The following is a 21,617-nucleotide window of genomic DNA, read 5'->3' as shown; positions in this document are numbered from 1 at the left end:
GTGGCCCTGCAGAAATCTTCACCTAATGATACACCGGTGCCCTTAAACTTTGCTCCTTGGGAAAGAATGCCATTTTTTAAACTTTGAAGAATCAAATTTCACGACAATTGGCCGGGATTTGTTTGCGACGAAATTGCCCAATCTATGTGCCCGTGAAATCTGTCCCTCCTGGATATCCAAGTTCAGGTGGCGGGAAAGAAAATTGCGCTCCTGTGTTTCTTTTCTGACTGTGCACAATTTCCCGAAGTAGTGTCGGTGATTCCATAAAATATTAGATTTTCACACCTCGAACGATCCTCAAGATCATCAAGGTTGGACTGCAGTGCGGCTTGTTCTTTGCTGACTGCATCAGCAACGATGTGTGGCACATCAGTGCTCAACTGCCCGCCTTAGTTCAACTACGGCTATTAGTTTAACTGCGGCTACTTCAACTGCGGGTACTCGAACAGTTAAATCGGATACCTTCGATGCAAGCGCTTCTTGTTTATTTCCAAGTTTATTAAGAGCATCCATGATTTCTTTATGCCGTGAATCAAACTTCGAGGAAAGAGCAGCAATAGCAGAAAGCACGGCGTCATTATTAGGCTTACAGCTTGGATCTAACTTAGGGGGCCCAGGATTGGACTCGACGTCGCCACACATAGTAAGCTTTTCGTGACAAACACACAGTCACGTAAAGATGCTCGCAAAGCTTGTGGACACGGGAGCAGCAGCAAACAAACATTGCTCGTTCGCTTAGAGTACAAGGACGTAGTACTACTAACCTGCACTAGAAGGCAGAAAGGGTTCCTGAGCGACGAGCACGTAGCTGTCACTCCCCTGTGTCCACTAAAGGCAGCCAGGCGATGGCAGTGATTCAGTTGTGCAGTAGAGGAAAGGAAGGACGATATTGGCCCGCTGATCTGATCCAGAAGTCCACGTGCGCTGATGTCAGAGACAGATACCAGCCGCAGTGATGAGGGAGCAGACACGGCTTCGGCTTCCAAAGGTACAGGATGCCATGCGCCAAGCTGGACGATCAACTGCACAAGAAGGCAGAAAGGGTTCCTGAGCGACGAGCACATGGCTGCCTAAATTACGCTAAATTACGCTAAAGGTATACGAACCTTTCAGACGCAATTTTCTTGTAAACTAAGTCTCTTCTTGGCATGAAACAAGCGCTGCGAGGTTTCTGGAATGGTGGTTTAACAGTCCATGTCGGGTTAGTATTTGCCTTTAGTGCCCCTTTATACGAAGCTGCTTTACATTTAGTCTATGGAAAACCAACCCAACGCTCCCACATTGTTCGGTGTACAGTCGCTGATCGATAAATCGGACACTGATAATCTGGACATGCTTGGTAATTCAGACAGCTTCGTGGCGCCTCCAGCTCTGCATTCGATTATCCGGACTCCGTCCGTGGCTGTAGTGTATGCCAACTCTGCCGCCGTTATCTCCTCTGACAACCTCGACAATACATCAATATGGCCTCGGAGATTACACGCTAGACGGTAATCTCTGATGCCATGCCTTGCCTTGGTCGCCGCTCTACGCCTCTGAGATTTAACTGCAACTTGGAGGCTTTTTGGAGGCTTTGCCTGAATTGTGAGGTCGCATCAACATCACAATCATCACATCTTTTTCCGGCACCCCGGCATATGGCCCGCTATCGCCATTCTGTTTGTTGAATTTTTCTTGCAGGCAGCATTCTGCCATGGCTGTGCTTGTTTGTTTAGTTTGCGTTCCAGACAGCACTCTGCTGGCACCAAGAAGTCTTTCATGTGAAGTTATCGATAGGCCGCATCAAATGGCACCAACGGTGCCCTCGCAGTCCGACTCTAAACAAGTCTTGAGTTGCAGTCCGAATGAGCCCGACTCAGCAACTGAAGAGGCTGAACTTCCACCTACCACAATGAGCTCAAATGTGGACATCATCGATAACCTGCCAGGCTGCGGTGTGCCGATCCCTGCCGCCATTAGATTTGTAGAATTTGCAGACGTCGACAGCACGGTTTCGTCGTGTGCCGAAATGAATGGTGACGAAATAATTGAGCAAGTTCTCCCACCGTCAAACAGCGACTCTGACTCGGATGATGATGCGCTGTGTACTCTGGAGCCTTCCACATGCGGATCTGACACAAGCATTTGCAGTCCTTGTGTCGGTGTACAGTGAAACTCAAAACTGGCAGAAATACAGGCGGACTTGGTTGCACATAAGCGGAAGTGCGTGCAGCAACGCGTCGACCACTTGTCCCGTGCATAGGGGCCTTAAAACGTAAATAAAGTGATATTTTTTGGTTACACTCGTTTTTTTGGACATCTGATAGTTCGGACGTATTTATGTTCACTGTGGAGTCTGAATTATCGGTCGTCGACTGTGTCCGAGAATTCGGCTTAAGGGGGGACACTGCTATTAAAATAATTTTAATCATTTTTTCCATCAATATTTATGAAGGTTTCCTATTAAGATTTTTGTGCTGATTTCAAATATGTAATTATTTTTCCAGTAGGCAATCTAGTTCCGAAAATAAAGGAAATTCATTATTCATCATTTTCAGAAACAATAGAAAAATAACTGCACTACAGACATTCATATCGGCACATGCCTAGGTACTAGAAAACATAAGGAGCACAATGATAGGAATACTTTTTTTGATATAGCAAATATTAGTAATTCTATAGCAATTCAATCTTCACTGTTCCAAATTTGGGTACCCCACTGCCTGATATAAAGCAGAACTGAAAAATTTTAAAGTATAAATTCAGAAATATGTTCCTACCATTGTGTGCTTTGCACTGCAATAAAGCGGACAGGCAGTATTCCAACAAGTAAAAGGATGACCGTGCATTGTGTATGTTCACAATGGCCGCCCTCTGCCAGTGTACAAGTGTACCACAGATTGCTGTGGTATACTGGTGGTGTCCTTCGTTTTCCCGGTACCAAGATTACGTAGTTCGTATCATATAATTTCTGAATTATGTCAACCGGTCCTTCCCATTCAACCTCTAGTTTGTTTTTCAATGAGGGTTTCAGAATCATTACCTTTTCCCTAACTCCAAAGCGTCAAGTTCGAGCCGTCCCGTCATAGTAATGCTTAGCCTTGCTTTGGGCCTTGCGCATTTCCTGCCCTGCTAATTCTTGAGATGTGTGCAGTCGGTCTAACAGCCCTAGCACGTAGGCCACAATCGAAGGGTCGTCCGCCTGGCCTTCCCAGGCTTCTCGAACAATGCGAAGAGGGGACCGAAGGCAGCAACCGTAAACGAGCTCTGTAGAAGAAAAACCAGTTGACTCATGCGGTGCAGTTCGAAGCGCGAACATTGCTGCAGGCAAGCAAACTTCCCAATCGGCTTTATGCTCATAACAAAGGGCTCGCAAAAGCCGTTTCATGACTGAGTGGACTTTCTCTACTGCGTTTGACTGTGGGTGGTACACTGAGCTATGAGAAATTTTAATGCCACACATTTTCAGAAATGTCGAGGTCAATGCGCTCGTAAAGACGGATCCTTGATCTGACCGTATTTCTGCGGGGAACCCTACTCGTGCGAAGATAGACAAAAGCGCGTTGACGATCTCCACCGAGCTTAGTTCTTTGAGGGGCACCGCCTGTGGGAATTTCGTTGCGGGGCATAGTACAGTGAGAATATGCCGATAGCCAGACTGCTTTGCAGGAAGTGGTCCCACTGTGTCTATTATGAGCCTGCGAAATGGCTCCGTGGTAATGGGAACAAGTCTCATTGGTGCTTTAGCCTTATCTCCGGGCTTGCCTATGCGTTGACATGTGTCGCAGCGTCTCACGAATGCTTCCACTTCCCGAAAGCAGCCGGGCCAGTAAAATTCCTGCAGTAAGCGGTCCTTTGTTTTCCGAATGCCCAGATGCCCTGTCCAAAAGCCCCCGTGGACCAGATGCAGGAGCTGCTCACGATAAGGATGCGGCACCGCGAGTTGGTCAAATTGCACTCCCTTTCGACTGGCGTACTTTCTATTGAGGACGCCTGCCCTCTTGAGGAACATTACATTCTGTTTGACCACACCTTCTTTTGCATCTGGCCTTAGGTTCTGCAGGGTGGAATCTTTTTCCTGTTCAGTATTCAATGTGGCAGGGCTTACATTCAATAACTTTCTTCTGCATTCGGCCTCTCTAGACATTTCAGGCTTTGGAGGTTTCCTGACCTCTTCATTAGCTAGTGTACTTTCCACAATATCCCCTATAAGGCTGTCCTGTTTGGTGCTGGTTGACGAATCGTCCGTCAAACCTGTTTCCTCCACCACTGGACATTCGTACACTGTCTTGGCCGCGAGCTCCCTTGCCTTGGAACGAGTTAGGGCTTGTACTATTCTCTCACTAAACCCGATTTCCCCGCGTTGCAGCAAATCCTCAGATTTGTTAGAAAACAAATATGGATACTGTGGTGGGAGATGTGCAGAGACGGCGGCTTCAGTGTCCAGTACTCCAAAAGGGCCTTCAATGCGAATCTGCCACAGGGAGACAAACACTGGAGGCCTTTACAGCTTGCCTTATCCAAGCACATTCTCCCGTGAACTGGCCTCCCTTCACCTACGACGGGTGCACCACGTCCATTGTGGCTGCTGAGTCGCGAAGCACCCGACATGGTTTGCCGTTTACCATGAGATCTCGGATGTACGGTTCTAGCAATTTCAAATTTTCCTCATTACTACTTAGTGACATCAACACTAGTTTGGGATTTTTCCACCCCGTGGAGATATGCCCTGTTTGCTGGCAGTTGTAGCAAACTACTGGTTTCTTTGCCTCGAAAGCTTTTTTTCTTTTGCCTTTCTGGTGTTTGGTGACTCCTCCTTTCCCTTGCTGTTCTTGTCACTATTTTTCACCGAATCTGACCTTTTCTTTGATTTATACTGACTTGACTTTGATCATCTGTCTGGCTTGTCGGGTCTGTATTTATTCATCTCCTTCTTAAGAGCTTCTTTGCCTTCGAACGCACGGCGAGTTACATACTCCTCAGCGAGATCGGCCGCTCTCATGATATTGTCCACGCCTGGCCTATCCTGAACCCAATACTTGATGTTTTCTGGGAGCCGGTGGAAGAACTGTTTTAATGCAACGCACTGCATTGCCTTTTTGGCATTGCCGAGTGCACCCTCTTCTCTGAGCCATTCTTTCAGGTTTATCTCCAAGGTGTATGCGAAATCTAAATTATGACTCACTTTTGGTATGCTCGACCTCCCTGAATTTTCGCCTGAATGCTCCTGCTGATAATCTGTACTTTTTAAGCAAACTCGCTTTGACAATATCGAAGTCCTCTGCTTCTTCTTTACCCATGCGGGTGATGATATCAGCTACCTCACGTGGCAGCAACGTAAGCAAGCATTGTGGCTGCGTGTTTCTCATGAATTTTGCCTTCTCACACGCACGCTCAAACTGCACCAGAAAAAGACCTATGTCCCCTCCTACTGTGTAGGATGCCATCAAGTCTGTCATTCTGCGCTCGCTTTTTTGTGCCTCTGTGCTATCTCTTTCAGTATTTTTAGCCTTCAGAAACTGAATATTGCTACGGAACAGCTGCCACAGTGTGGCTGCACTGAGGAGGACGAAGACGACGTGTGTGCCGGTTTGATATAGCGTCGCCATTTTGGCTCCGTGAGCTTACCTGTAAATAAATTGTAAATAGTATTCGGCTTCAGCTTTACATAACATTAATTTGGTGGAGGTGCGGGGTGTAGCCGTGCATTGGTGCTAGGCCCCGCGGTTTCTTAATCCCGTTACGAAGTGTCACGTGACGTAACAGTAGTATTTCGCTCTCAAAGAACTAGTCGTCCTTCCTGAAAGTGTCTGTGCGCTGGAAGCCGAGTGCGCCATGTCCTGTCCAGGCCTGTGTGCTCCCCAGAAACAAAGATAGAACCGGGCTTCACGTCCTCTTCACGTCGATCGAATATCGGTGCTTAAGCTTCGTCCCGGCCAGAAGCGGCTTCTCCGCGCGCGCTTCCTCCCATCGCCTGTTGCCCCACGCACTGCCGCGATCGTCCCACTTGCCGACACCGGCGTCGTCCCGGGACGCCTTCCCACGCTCCGGTGCGCGACTCACGGTCTCGACCCTGTGCTCGAGCCTGCTGGGTCTGGCGTTGTTCGCCGGCTCGGCGAACATCAGCCGCACGATGACCGCGAGCACGACGAGCACGACGAGCACAACAAGCACGACGCAGCCGAGTGCCAGCGCCAAGCAGAAGATGACGCGTCGCGTGTGCCGCTCCTGCTCTTGCTGCATCTCCTCCAATGCCAACGACAAGGTGGGAGAGGACGGCAGGCCGCTACTGGGGCTGCGGACGGCTCGCTTCGCGGTGGCAGGGTCGATGGCACTTCCGCGAGATCCGGCCGACGTGTCGCTTGTCAGGCCGCAGCCGGTAGACGACGGGCCTTGGGCGCCGGCCATGTCGTGACGTGTCCGCGTAAACTTGCTGGCTGCGACGGTGGCCGCGTCGCTGTGTGCGGTTCTTGTTGACCTCTCGCCCTGCGACACGCGTCGATGTCGAAGGCTTTGGACAGGTGCATCCACAGTTCCAGCTCGCAGAGTAGCAGTCTAGGCACCTAGACTGCTAGGCGCCTAGATATGGCGCAAATGAGGCGCATATCTAGGCGCCTCATTACGAGTGCATCGCATGCAACACGGTTGCGCTCTTCTTTGGCCTCACATGCTGCCCGCTCGTGCTCTTCTTTTTCTTCTAGACACTTACGCTCTTCCCCCCTATGCGCAATGCTCTCTAGGCATTCCTTCAGTTCGTCATCTGCCCCAATCACTTCAATCGCCTCAATGATCTCCGACTTTCTCTTCGATTCGGCATTTTGGAGGCCCAGCTCTCTGGCCAAGTTATGCAACTCCGGCTTCTTTAGTGCCTTCAAGTTCATGGCTGCCCTTAGTGCTGCTAACTCTTCACTCTATAACAACCTCGACATACTCAAAACTTCCATCAACGGTTAAAGAAGAATCACTGCTTTGTATTTCCCCAACAAATACTTAAAGCCAAGTGATATCTCAGTGAAGAAAAGTCATGCATTCACCATATGCAGTCATGAATCCTGATACCTTCCTTCGGCAGTTGTCTCCAGGACAAAGAGGAGATGATCTCTTAGATGTCATCCAAAGTTGGGGCCTCCGGGGTAGCGTATCCCATCGCTGCCAACCAGTTGTTGCGACGCCGGTTACTCGAACCTCGACTGGCGTTACTCCTGGGTAACGTGGCGTTGTCAGCAGGCTGCAGGTGGGCTGCAGGCGTCCAGTAGACCATGGCGACAAGGCAGGGGCGAGACGATTTCTGGTGCGAAGCGTGCACTGTTTATTCCATGGTTGGTGAAGGATATAAAAGAAGAGAATGAAAGAATATATACATTGCGGGGCCGCTTAAATAAGCCCGTTAAAGTCATAGGCGGGATTTTGCTCTTGTCAATGTCACGTAACATGTACTGAGTCCCGTCGGTGCTGCATAAATCTGCGTAACACTGCTTGACCGTGTTCTTGAACGGCTCATTCACGCAAGCATCTAAAGGCTGCAGCTGAGACATCATCCCACCCGGGATAAAGACGAGTTCAGTGCCGGATTCGCACAGCAGCCTCTTCACTGAGTCGGCCAAATGGCAACGAAATGCATCCAGCACGATGATGGACGGGAACGACAATAGTGTGCCGGGCCGCCTACACGAGACGGAGTTTATTCAGTCGAGCACAATATTCTCGTTCATCCAGCCTTTCTCATGGCATCTCACGACCACATTTTTTGGCAGCTCCTCACCTTTAGGCACTGTCTTGCACTTCAAGACCACATAGGGTGGGAGCTTGCGTCCGTCTTCCATGCACGACAACATGACGGTAACTTGCATTTTCTCGTTGCCAGTGGACCGGACATGAACTTGTTTAGAACCCTTTTTATGCACAGTGAGGGGCGATGGCATGTCCAGATAAATCGGTGTTTGGTCAGCATTGCTGATTTGCCCTAGCTGGAAGTTCTTGGACTTGCAAAGCGAAATAATGTGGTGCTGGAAAGCCACAAGCAGCTCTTCGAACGATTCAAGCAGCTTTTGCGAAATGGAAGTTCGGTGGCATAAGGAAAAACCAGCACGGCACATCTAGCGATAAATCCAGTGCTTGCTCGCTTTGAAGGCGGACCTTGGCAGCCCTTTTTCTCTTGCAAGCTCCTTAGCTTTTGCTTGCATAAGCTCCACACTCACAGCTAGATGCACGGCTCGCTGTTGGCGTACAAACATCGTCAGGGCGAGTTCGATTTCTGGGAATGTCCCACTCTTCGGGCCGCAAAACCTTCTTAGCATTCCACTGCACACGAAAAGGGCTTCCTTCTGTCGACGCCATCCGCGAATGCTTCCCTTGTTGATGCCAAACTGCCTCCCGGCCACACTGTTGTCGATGTCCTGTGCAGCTAAAATAATCTTTCTCTTGAAAACAGCACAGTGCTGTTTTCGTAGTCCGGTCATCTTGGTCTTTCAATGCGGAATAAAAAAGATGTACTTCGCGAAGCGTGGTTTGCACGTGTGCTGCCAAGGTGCGCCCTCAACAATAAGGAAACGATGCTGTAGTCAGGCAGCAATAACGAAACCCAGCCGTAACCACGCAGCAAAAAGGAAGCCAAGCCATAGCTACGCAGCAATAACGAAACCAAAACTTTTAGCCCAAATTTCTGACTGAAATTATCGTTCACATCCGCATATAGTACAAAGCGAAAATTTGGGACACTAATAATAGGAAAAAAAACTCGTATTATATGCGAGTTTCTACGGTAAGCTTTTTTTTTTTTCTGGCTTCGGACTTTCAGGGGTTCGCTTAAAAACGAGGCTGGCCTAGATTTAAGTAAATATGGTAAATATCGCTACACTTCACCTCGCCAGGTCCATATTCATCTTGCTGAGAAAATACAGTAGAACATCATTCACAGATTTTGGGAAAAGAGAAAGAAGCCGAGAAAGAACGTACCAACCAGGAAAACATACAATTTGAAGTCACTCAAAAAATTTGGCAGACTCAGCCGTAGTTCGCATCTACGTAATGTGAAGCATTGCGTGAATTGTTGCAACATGAAACATCGAGGCGTGGCAATGTGGCGGGGCTGGAGTGGTCTGAAACGCGCATTATCGTTTTTGTGGCTTTGGCAAGCTTTTGTTCACACTCCTCATATTTAGCCTGAGTCAGCAGCTTCTTGGGTGGAGCATGTTCACAGGAAGTGTTGATGTGCTCACTGGGTGAGAATCATTGCAGCACGAGATACCGACGCACGTTGACCTCGCAGGGCCCGAGATGCACATCCTCATTTTAAGACGTCGATGGGAAACCGAAATGAAGTTGAGCTGGTGGGCAGTGCCAGAATATGATGCCACAATGCCGCCAGGGCGAAACCTTGCACCACCTGCAGCAAGAAACACAGGCGTGTTTGGGTTAACGGCCATTAAAAGCGTGCAGTACGCTTCTTTCACCACACATGCTGTGTAACAGATAGGTGAAGATGCTTATCACAATGGGTTGGTGGCAATAACTGTGAATGGCAATATGCGACAACCCGGGAGGATATTTGGCGGTACTGGAATAGGAAACTGAGTCCATGGTGGCATTATCTCTTGACCCAGGGCAGGCGAGTACTGTGGGGAAGCTGCCATTGTGGTTGCCTACTGCTCTCGATTGCGTGTGCCTTGTGCCTTTTCTTGTTTGCGTGGGATATAGCGGCCAGAATACGTATCATACAATCACAATTTGGCAGCATACTGAATGTTGGTGCCAAAAAATCTTGTTTTCCAGGAACATATTAAGCTGTAGAAAAAGACATATGACTGTATTGGGTCATTTTTTTTAGGTTCACGAACGTAAGCTTTGGCACCGCAAAATCATACGAAGCAGGATCGTATCAAAAAGGTTCTTCTGTACATTGATAACATCAAAGATTGGGCTAGTTGGTTCTGCATGATTCAAAATGTAACAGCGTGACTTAGGACAAGGACGTAAACCAAAGAGCAGACTAGAGCAAGTGCTGACTTTCAAGTAGGAATCTTTAATCCAAACGAGAATATACATGTACAGTGAAATCCCTATACAGTTAAACCTCACTATAACGAACTTGAATATAACGAAATTATCGATATTATCGAAATGATCAAAAAAAATTGTCAAAATTATCTATATAAATGAAGTATTTCACTTTTCATAACCTCTTGTCCTTAGAACACCATGTCATTACAACCTCAATATAACAATGTGTGTTTGTACGCAATTTCTATATAAAGAAATTTCTCTTCTTCAGCACAGGAATGCACAGACAATAAATGGAAACTTCCACAGGTGCAGATGGCAGGTAGCATCATGTAAGCTGTCTTCCCATGCGTTTAGTATTGAAGGTTGCGTAATCTCGAGTTTCGGTGACCTGTTGGAGCGAGAGGCAGGCGAAGCATTGGCTTGCCCTCTACTGGCGCTTTTCATCATGGCGTCTTCTCAGTGCTGGCGATGCTATCAGCTGTGGGGGCGGAGTGCATGTGAAAGTGTGGCTGCTTTCAATTAATTTGTACTGCCGATGTGAAGATATCATTGACGTGGCATGAAACCATTTCATTCGTCACCGACTCCTAAATTCTTCAAAATGAATTGTGTTCTCATTCATATTTGCTTTTTCCGATTGCCCGATAATACGGGAAATTCTGTGGCCCCTTTCCGTGTAAGAAAAATCTATCGGCGACTGTACTTATTTGCATAAAAGGTCGAATTTCAATACAATGAAATTTTTATATAATGAAGCAAATTGCCTATTTTACCTACTTCATTATATCGAGGTTTAACTTTATATTGAACCTTAGGGGACTGCGGCAAATTGATCGTTATTCTAAAAGTTTGTTATATTGAAAGCCCCAAAATTAACCATTCTGCCCATCAACCCTCCAGTTTATCAGCTGTCACCACATGAGCTATCCACGAAAACATCGCTGTTGGCTCTCAGCCCATGCTGCTGCTATTTTCCATAGATTCCGCCACCATGCACAACAAAAGCACCATGTATTAAGAGTGTTGCTCGCAATGGAGACGCTGACGCTGGCAAGAAAACCATCAGCATTGCCTCCAAAACGCAATATTTCTTTTTTGTTTGTTTGTTTCTCACATTCCTAGCCATGGACACTGTAGCTGTCTCACTTTAGGCGGGCACCTGAACTATGCCAAAGTGCAAGTGCGTGTTAATGACACCATCCAGAAACTGCGACCATGTGGTATCCCCGCGAGCACAGAGGTTACATTTTACTGTGTGTGTAGCTGGTACAGTCGCAAAAATAAGTATGAAAGAAAGAAGAGGCTTGCACTGAAAGAAAGGCAAAAAAAAAAAAGGGCAAAGATGCGCCTCACTTGGTAGGCAACACTTGTCAGGGCGGAGCATGCGCTAACAAAACTGGATTTATTGTCACCTCCGCAATAGGAGGGGGGTGGGAAGTTTTCTCCTACGTTTTTTTCCTCCAGCGCTGTCTCGGTTTTGCCGAACCCATGCACCACGGCATCCACTCTCTGCAGTTTCTCTGCTAGCTTACTGTTCCGGCTGCCATGAAAGATACGCGGAAATCTAAGAATCCCCAAATTTAGAATACTAATTCGTATTACTGAGGTTGCTGACGTGACGCGGAAATTGAATAACAATCACTATTTTGAAAAGTTCGGTACTGAAATATTTTTACATTGAAGCTATAAGCCGTCAGCAGGGGATTTCTGAAAAGTTTGTTAATCTGGTGTTTGCAGTAACAAGGTTTCATTATGCATACATTGTGAACAAGAAACAAGGGAATAAGCAGTGAGTGCAGCACAGATTGAATACAGTCAATGCCACTTATAACAATATTCAAGTGCCAAGGAAGTCCGATTGTTATAACTGGTAATTGTTATACAGTGCAGTCCACCTATAACTATATATCGGTTATAACAATGAGTCGTCTTAAGAATATCAGCTTATACATTAGGACTATCAGAAAAAAAAACATATTAAAACAATATTTTATTCACCGCATATTGGATATAACAATCAAAATTTTGCCTTCTGGGTGGCGTTTCTCATGCAGAATAATTGGGACATTTGCGTTGCTAAGTTCCCCTTAAATAAACAATGCTGTGACAGGGTGAAAAGTTTGCCTACTCGAGTGTGTATCTGCTGCCATTACCACACAGTGTGTCCCGCCTGTGCGCCGATTGCAAGACCTACAGAGAGCATCATGAGTTAGTTCAGTGCGCCACAAGATGGCACCAGCTGTGTCGCGTCTGTGTTGCCCGCCATCATGCTCCATTGTGTATGGAACCATGCTCTACGCATGAAGAGAGAGAGAAAAAAGAAATCAAAAAGGAAGTTGCACCCGCCTTTTCTACACTCTTTCAGCGAGTGCGGAAATGTGCTGTGGAAGCAGCCCCGAGCAGTAGATGCAGTAGAAGGTGGTGCCGACAAAGCATAAGTCGCTTGAGACGAAGCTGAGAACTTTGCAAGACTCAATGAAGTGCGAGCCTGTGCAGGAGCACTGCGATCATGACGGCTGCAACCAGGGGCTGTTCCCCTGGTTGCAGGCGGGCTTTGTGCGCTAGGGTGAAACCCCCCATGATAGCGAAACTGACATGGTGAAAGCGGATGACATTACCAAGCTCTAGAAGTACATCGCTACTGACGTTAAACAGATTGTGCTTCGAAAGAGGAGTTTCTGAGTGCAGATAGTGCTGCCTCGTTCTGCAAAGAGAAATCTGATGAGGTTATCATTGTCGTGACAGATGGCGGCATTGTGCGACAGAGGCGACGACAGCTGCAGTAGTGACGACAAGATTGACAATGGCTTGTCTTATGACACTGACCCTGATTGAGTTGCTCATTGATTTCATGCAAGCTAAATTACTGCCGCCAGTGTTTGGTCGCCACAGCTGGACGTGATGCACACTGCTGTTGTGAACCTGAAACTCCCGCGAAAGCACTTGCAGATTTCAGACTATTTCAGTGTGCCTAATGCTTGACATGCTGTTTATAGGTACAAATAAACATATTTTTCACTGTTTACTTTGTACAATGTCCATTTTCAGTGCAAGTGGCAAATTTGGTTTTTGAGCTTTGGAGGTATGTTCGGTAGTGTTTATTTATTTGTTTATTTATTTTAAATGGCAGTCCAAATAATAGCGAGGACCGGTTATAATGATTGGATTTTTCATTCTTCTTGGTATCGTTATTAGTGGTGGATTGCACGAAAAAAAGCAGAGAAGACAAACATTTTAACCAGACTGAAAGAAGTACCGTATTTACTTGGGTAATTTGTGCACTTTTTTTTCCTTCCTATTTTAGAGCTTTAGAAAAAGGGGTGCGCAAATTATGAGAAAATTTCGCAAAAATGTCCTAAATTACATCTACAGTGGAATCCCAGTTATACGTCCCCCAATTTTTCGATGTCCTGGGTTTTACAATGGATTAGTGCAGTACTAGTGAACTGCCCATAGAGTCATTGCAATAGAAACATTGATTATACGACCTGAGATTACACATACGCATTGCTCATACGACGACATACACGAAATTGCGAACCCAGCCACGTGAGAAGCACCACCAACTTCCGGCAGCTCCCTCAGGGCACTGTCCCCTCCGTCATGAAGGCGATAGCGCCCCTTTTCATGAAAAGCTTGGTCTGATTTTCGTACTCCCTCCTAGTCTCCTTCTGCCTGCTGTCGAGTTTGCTGCCCTCTCATCATTTGTTTTCTACCCCCTCTTCACGTTGCTCACCTGCCTTCGTCCCTTCGTTGCCACCTCATTCCTCATTACACTTTCTCTCTTTCCACATTTTCTCACAGCAACACCTGCTCCGATCACTGGATACATTCACATATACAGCTGACAGCATGTTTAACATTGTGCCAAGCTTGCTAACTTCGTACAGTGGCAAGAGCACTGTCAGTTGAATACTTTGATGTGTCCAGTGCCGAGTCTTGCGGAAGCGAAACTATCTCCGAAAGCAATCACCTGATAATAATGCCCTGTGTGCATGGAAGGTGCGAGAGCATGTGCGAAGCTCGAACTGATGACCCTCCGAAGGGAAGGCACTCAGAACGTATCTATCGGATATGCATGTTCATGCACACAGTTCAGAGCTTTGTTTACGCATGAGCACACAAAACTTATAGCGTGTCTGTCATTGGGTTTCCGGCTTCGTGCGCGTGGTCGTATCATGCTGACACTGCTGGCCGCTAGTGCACATGCACTGACGGGCTGCTGCAGGGCAGGAAAGGGAGTGCAAAATATGCTAATAAAAGTTTTGTTTCCTAAAACCAGGGTGGTAATTTAGGGCTGTAAAAGTACACGAGTAAATATGGTATAGGTTAACGCACTTACAGCATTACCGATTTTAACCCTTTGAGGGTTAATGACGTAAATATATGGCGCCGCGAACGAAGTCCGAAATGGTCGATGCTGTATATTTATGGCACCATCTGTATGTTTAAAAAGCACGCCCATTTCCTAACTTTTTCTTTTCTGTCATGTGCTGCCACTATGTGGGAATACAGGGAATTTTTTTCGTGCGCCTCCCTCTCTCGATTTTTGTTGCATGGTTTGATTTAGCGCTAGTTCGCTCCCGCGCATAATACTGCTCGTGCATCGGCACGTGCGCGGGCGGCCGTCGGTTTGGGTTTTGTACCCCAGGCGGTTTCGGCTTCTTGAGTTTGCAAAACTGATGGCTGTCTCGTTACTAATCGCTCAAAGGGTGACCGCTTGTTTCTTGCTCGTTTAGTGCTCAAGGGGGTGCGTCTAGGAAGGAGGCCGCCATGCATGGTTTCCGTTGCTTTTTTTTTTTTTGAGACTCGCGAGAACTAATTGCCTCTGGTGGGCAATAAGATGAAGATTAGCGGAAGTTTGTCACATGTTTTGCTTTTTTGACGGGCACACAACCACACAGTTTTCTTGAGTGTGCGCAGCTACGCAGTTCAATTACGCTATGGATATACATATTAGTGTAAGAGCAGGAACATTTGAATTGTGCGAAATATTCTCATGTGCGCATTTTCAAAGTCTTGAACTACAGCAGTGCATCGAATTTTCAATTCTTACAAGTTCATTTCCTTTTTTATTGTTGTTATTCATGAATGAAGAGTACATATATACCAACGCAAAATATTTTTTCTTACTTTACGGTCACCCTAGAAAAATTAAGGTGAATTTTTTTCGAAATAAGTCCCTAAGAAGAATTGGAATCTGCAATAAAAAAAATCGACCCTGGGTGGTTGCATATGGCGAAAAAAATCAACCCTCATAGGGTTAACAATACTCGGATAAAACAATGAGCAGCTGCTGCACCTTAAACTTTTGTGTGTACTCTGGTTAAGTAAACCACTTACTGCAATTTTACTGTGCCACATTATTGACTGCGTTCAACCTCACTATAATGAAATCTTCGGGGAATGCAAAAAAATTTGCTTTCACTAGAATTTCATTGTTGCGAAATGACAGCATAGATAGGGAATGCATCTCAATATGAAACTTTACTGTCAAAATTCCATAAGCCTACTTTGTCAAGTCTTGCCCAAGGATATAAAACTGTATTGCGAACAATGCAAAGTGCGCCCCATGCTTCGATCAGCAGTGGCAACAGTGCCATGGAGCAGTATTCTCGGTCAATTGCTTTCGGAGATACGATCACCTTTGCAAGATTTTGTGCAACTCTGCACCAAATGCGGAGCAACAGCACTCTATGCACACAGCATTGTTTCTCCAGCACACACTGTCACCTGTAGACGCCAATGCGTACGGTGTCGAGCGTGAAAGCAATTGCATCTCGTATCCACAAAGGTGATCAATCGATATTACGGTTCCTTTGTGCCAGTCTACGTCCGGCGCAGAATCCGCATGTGATGCCTGTCGGGTGGCACTGAAACAACCGTTCTTGAAGCAAGGGCGCGTATTCCTGGACGATCATTCAATCATGGCCTGATGCATGGTAGTCCACACTGTGGCCGCCATTTCAAGCATCATAAACAACTCCATGTCGGTGGGACGTGGATTTCTTTGTTTTTGCTGCACTTTTCTCACTGAGCCGTGCATTATGCACTGCACTAGGTGTGCAAAAACCATCATCACATGTCAATAAGCTACATGTGTGCCACTTCAAACAGGCGATCAATAAACAAGATGGTGGCCATGACGTGTTTTCGGCGCACACAATCACTTCCAGCACTTGGTTGATGTAACCAAAAATGCTGACACTCACGCAAGCATAATGTGATGGTATATATAATGCAGTTTTTGTGCAAAGCAAATGCATTTGAGCACGTTTTGGAGCCTGCTAGCCTTGCACGAGTAGGTAATGTGTGTGGTTATGTTCCGCAAATTTTGTTGATGCAGGATTGTTGTTCAGTGACATTTCATTGTCGAGAGATACGAAATGCATTGAATCTTGTGGGCATTCGGCAAGGATACAAAAATACTTCGTTGTCACAAGAATTTTGTTGTCGGAGAATTTCGTTACCGCAGGTTTCAACTGTATAGCAATTAAATCTGGCTACTTGGTACCTGCGCCTTAGTGCCACGTGCCCTGCACGGGACACCTTTGTCACCCCTCTCTGGTGTCCCTTCCACCACTCTGATGTTAATGAGAGGGTGACAGGAGATGGGCGCGCGAGGCTGGTGATGGGATGCATGCCATGCACGCTGTGCAGCACAGAAGCAGGTGTTGCAAAGCAGCTCGCATTTCTTTCTCTCTACGTTTTTTTTTTTTCAAGGAAATGTGGTGAAGTCATGTCATGTTGGGTGTGCAACACAAAGGCAAGTGTGATGAAGTAGCTCACGCTTCTTGCTCTTTTTTTTTTCTTTTTGTGGATTTTGCATTCTTTTTCCTTTTGGCGGACACACCCAGTAGCCAGATTTAATTGCTATAACAAACAACACGGCATGGAAGCATTGTAGTAAGTGGTTTATTTTGCCATAGAACACATACAAAACATCCGCCCTGGTGGCGTAGCGGCTTTGGCGTTGCACTGCTAATCCTGAGGACATGGGATCAAATCCCGCCTGAGCCGGCCACATTTCAATAGGGGCAAAATGCAAGAATGTCGGTGTACTATGCATTGGGTGCATGTTAAAGAACCCCAGGTGGTCTAAAGTAACACGGAGTCCCTCACTACAGCATGCCTCATAATGATATCTTGGTTTTGGTATGTAAAACCCCAGAATAATTGCAAAATAACCTGTACAAAAGTTGACAGTGCATCAGGTGCTCATTTATAAGTGGTTTAAACTGTACCAATAAAAACGGGAGCCGCTGTAGTCTATACTGCATGCCCATGCTTCCCCAAAAACTTCATTTTTTTTTTTGTGGTAGAATGAGTGATGGTTTGCTTTCATGTGGTGTGCGTTTCCATGTTGTAATCTACTAATAAAACTGAAATCATTTTTATCTTCAGTGTCCCTCTAAGTAAACTCCAAACACACTGCAGTGCAACTGATACTAAACCAATCAAACCTACCAGAAAAGGAAAAAACAACAACAAAAGAACAAACAGACAGAGTGGGGGCGAGTTGTGATGGGAGGCTTTATGCTCTTTATGTTTGAAAGCTCCCTATATGAGTGAGCTGAGTGATGGTCAGTGAAACACCTAGTGAGGCCCTTGTGGGGTCTGCCACCACGCACTTACTGTTGCGGGGGTCCAGTTGTTTCATGGGATCTGTACACAGTGCATTGTCTACTCGGCACATGCTGTCATTGTGCTGAGACACTTGCTGCAGACTGTACCCGTGTTTAGTGGGAGCGTCTGTGCACTAAGCTTTCTTCATGCCTGTGCCGCTCCTGGCTGTGCCTGGGTGTTGCAAACATCTTTTTGAGCCAATGCTTCTGTGGTAGGCTGCTTTCATTTCTGCAAGCTGTGTGCTCTTGAAATGGTCCTGCTCAAAGAGGCCGCAGAGAACGGCGGCGCTTTTGGGTTAGCACATTTGAAAAGTGTGCACTGTGTTTATGATAGCGCTGCGCACTATGCCACTCATGCTGTCGCAAAGATAGTTTTAGATGCTTATCGCGCTTGGATTGGCAGCAATAAGTCATCGGTGGTTATATTCTTTGCCGGGGCCATCATCAAGCTTCCGTTCACGTCCAGTGCTTGTCACCACTTGCACTGAAGCCACAATCATTGTTTAGACTGGTATCTGCATTTTCCTGACAGGTGGAAGATATTTTGCGGCACAGCCTGGCATCAGCCACACCGCTAGTTGAAGTGGCACAGTTGAACTTTGTGGGGCAAAAAGTGATCATGGTACGCACTAATGGGTAGGCACACGACAAGCCACTACAGCACGGTCATTCAATACTTTAATCTCTGTGGAGACTTGGTCCCGGATTCATCACAGCTACGTTTTAATCTGGTATACAATAATGAGCTTTTTGCTGCGTAGGGTTTTTCCAGGCAAACACGTCTACCGTGAATTCAACTCTCCCTGCTTTCTATTTCGAAAATTCTGGATTACTGCATTTATGGGAAATGCACTCATGAAATATTTTTGCATTAAAATTTTTTAATGCGTTTAGCTTTCTTTAGGAACTAACCATGATTTTTCATGTCTTACCATTTTCATAGGCTAATCCAGAAGATAGCACAGCAGTAGAACCAGCACTGAGGTACCACCGGTACCGCCGTGTGGTTTATGTTGGTCGTATGGTGGTAAAGGGAGCTGAGCCAACACCACCTAGACAGCACAAGGCATGTTCACTTCAATCCATGACGTCATGCTACCTGGCCCAAAATTTCCATTTAGAAGGCTGGTGTGATGAAAGCGGTGACGTCGAAATCGCCACGGCTTACTCGGGAGAATCTCCCCAGGTAGCATGATGTCCTGGATTGGAGTGAACAGCCCTTGTGCTGTCTAGGTGGTGTTGGCTGAGTCTCTCACATTCTTCCCTTGTGACAGCTAGCACTTGGGGACACTGTTGTTGAGATGCTACACCTCTGGTCGAAGATGCAGACACTGTCATTTGAAACACTGTGTTTCAGGTTGCAGCATCTACTTGCAACCAGTGGCTCCTCCCGTGTACGGGTAAGGCACTGTAGTAAGGGGAGTGCCACCCAGCAGCTTAGTGCCACTAATAGCTACCTCCCCAGGGATGCTAAACTCATTCTTAGATAGCAACGGGGGTTGGTTTTTCATAATTTCGGTCTGCTTGAGCATCATTTGAACTTCAGAATAAAAGGTAAAATATTGTATAAAGAAAACGAAAATTATTATGGTTAATAGCTTGAGTGCAGAAACTTTGCTTGAGTAGTTTAAAGAGATGGCACTTTGATATGGGTGCCCTCTATTGGAGGCATTAAATTTATTTTTTCTGTATTTATTGTTGGAAGCAAAAGTACAATTTGGGACAGGTTAGGTTTTATTATTTAAAGAAACTTTGGCATTATTTACAGTCGTTTAATATGCACCAAATGTATGAAAATAATTTACTGATATTTGAGAAAATGGCACTTTGTCATGTGTTCAGCTGTAAACTGCACATTGTTTTAGTCCATGAAAAAAAAAAAAAATGGAAGACGCTTATGCTTAACTTTTAAGAATGGAATGCAATAGCATTCAAAGATCCCTGACTGCGTCTCATGCTTCCCGGCAACTGCAGCGTATGTGACCGTAATGTGTACTGGGAAATGCTATCGGCGAACGCTATGCACAAAGGCGGGCTTTCTGGTAGAAATGCGGCCTCTTGCATGGACCGCTATGTGGCGGACGCGAGCACCATCTGGAAGTGTTTCAAGGAAGCAGGCGCGCCGCTCCGTGGACCCCAAGATAATTACATGCTGGCATGCACAAATGGCAGGTGCCATTGCCGGTCTGTGCATTGTAGAAACGTTGGAAAAGGGGTTTGTTTGAGTTTTCATGTAATAGAATTACGTTTTCTCGTATATTCAAATTACAATCCGAGACCTATCATGTCTGTAGGTTGTGTGTAAATCGTAGTTTACAATTTTTTCATGTATTATAGCTTGAGAAATTTAATTAGTTCAGTCAATTCCTTGCGTACATGGAGGGCCTGGGTATGTGTGGTTCGAAAATCTTTTTGCCGTAATGACGTCTGACGCCGTACACCAATGCCGATGCCAGATTTTCTGCGACATGGGCTCCTTAACGCTATTGCGTTAATACCGTTGATGTTGCATTTGATAGCAGGACATTTAATAACTTGTTTCAGGAGGTTTACTGAGGGTATTCATTCTTTTAGTGAGAAAAGCAGTTAAAACTTAGTCCCTGGTTAACCTCATGCCTTTGATTTGCAGTACATCTTTACTATAATCTTCAGTGTTATATTAACCATTGTTCATCAACCCAGCCAGCTCTTCTTTGACTTGCGGGACTAATCGGTGCTTTCTGTGTTTTTCATCATTGTTCAGGATAGCCATATCTGCTTCTGGGGCTGCCCAGGAAACCTCATCAACCGAATGACGGCACCAGGGGTGAGCACTTTTCTCCATCAGTTCATAGCACTCTTATGGCACAGCTCACAAGGTGTCTACGATGAAAGACTGCTAAAACATAAGCATTTACAATAGCAATATTCAGAACTTTAATACGTGCAGTTGCAAGCGGTCAACACCATTCCCATTGATAAGGGAGACATTGTAGAGCCGAGTGTGCGAAATAATTGTTGGATCCTTGCTGACTCGTACGAAGCGGTGGCCAAATTAATGGCGCCTGTGACAGGTGATGCTGTGGCCAACTACACTAGAAAAAAAGCTAAAGCGAGTACAGGACAATGGGACAAATGTTGAAATCGTATGGCATACCGGCACGGATGGAGGAGGTGCAGCTGCTCACACAGTTGCCGCGCAAGTGGGTGGGCTTGATTACACGTACAGCACCCCATACTCCATTTCCTCGTCGAACACCGCGGACCAAAATCCCTACCTAGAGATATAGGCCGAAGGCTCTCCTAGCAGAACACTGATGCATTACATTTGCACCAAAGCAAAAGCATACGGCAAACGGAGACTCTTAGAAGCTACACCAGTGCGTGTGTTTGACGACAAGGACAAGCTTACTCGCAGGGAGGAGGTTTGCTTGAACGCAGTTATTGCCAATACTGCATACACATTACACATACTTGACTAATGGCACCAAACCAGAAAAGCTATGACTGAAAACACTTATACATGATGCATACATTGTCAGGAGTCATGCAGAGCAGACTTGCCACACCTCATTTGGAGCTGCGGAGCTTTTCCACAAGGGAGATCCAACATTCAACACTTGCTGCACGGAGTCCTTAGAACCCTAGGAAACCGAATACAAACTAATCTGAAACACAGAAAGCAGGAGTGTACAAATATCAAAATTTTTGAATACGAATCGAATACAAATACTCAGCATCGAATATCGAATGGAATATTTAATAATGATATGCACATAAATTTATTAGCAAGTTGGTTTATTGGAACACGGAAAATTCCAATTACATTCTAATTGGTAAAAAAATTAAACTAGTAAGCCGTTATACTAAAAGACTGTATTTGGCACACATTAGCTTTGGAAATTTGTATTATTTCTGCTAGTTGTCTGTTCTTGCCAACCTGTGCCTTACAGTGGAATCCTGTTAGAGCGAACCTCACATTAAAGATTTTTTCAAATAAACGAACATTCCGAAAATCCCCCGCCGAGTGCC

At 45.9% G+C, this 21,617-nt stretch overlaps 1 protein-coding gene across 4 annotated transcripts in view; it reads left to right on the top strand.

Moving 5' to 3' along the window:
* Positions 1 to 21,617, top strand: part of LOC142566760 (tRNA (34-2'-O)-methyltransferase regulator WDR6) — a 247,736-nt gene that overhangs the window by 57,753 nt on the left and 168,366 nt on the right. For all 4 annotated transcript variants that reach the window (XR_012825126.1, XR_012825125.1, XM_075677651.1 and 1 more), the window contains exon 7: positions 20,350 to 20,412. Coding sequence is in view for 2 of the 4 variants with exons in the window: in XM_075677651.1 (XP_075533766.1) it covers positions 20,350 to 20,412 (63 nt within the window). In the remaining 2 variants the exon portion in view is untranslated. The remainder of the gene's footprint in view (positions 1 to 20,349; positions 20,413 to 21,617) is intronic.

This window comes from Dermacentor variabilis, unplaced genomic scaffold (assembly GCF_050947875.1).
Source record: "Dermacentor variabilis isolate Ectoservices unplaced genomic scaffold, ASM5094787v1 scaffold_13, whole genome shotgun sequence".
NCBI lineage: Eukaryota > Metazoa > Arthropoda > Arachnida > Ixodida > Ixodidae > Dermacentor > Dermacentor variabilis.
This window is presented reverse-complemented; position numbering and strand designations above follow the sequence as displayed.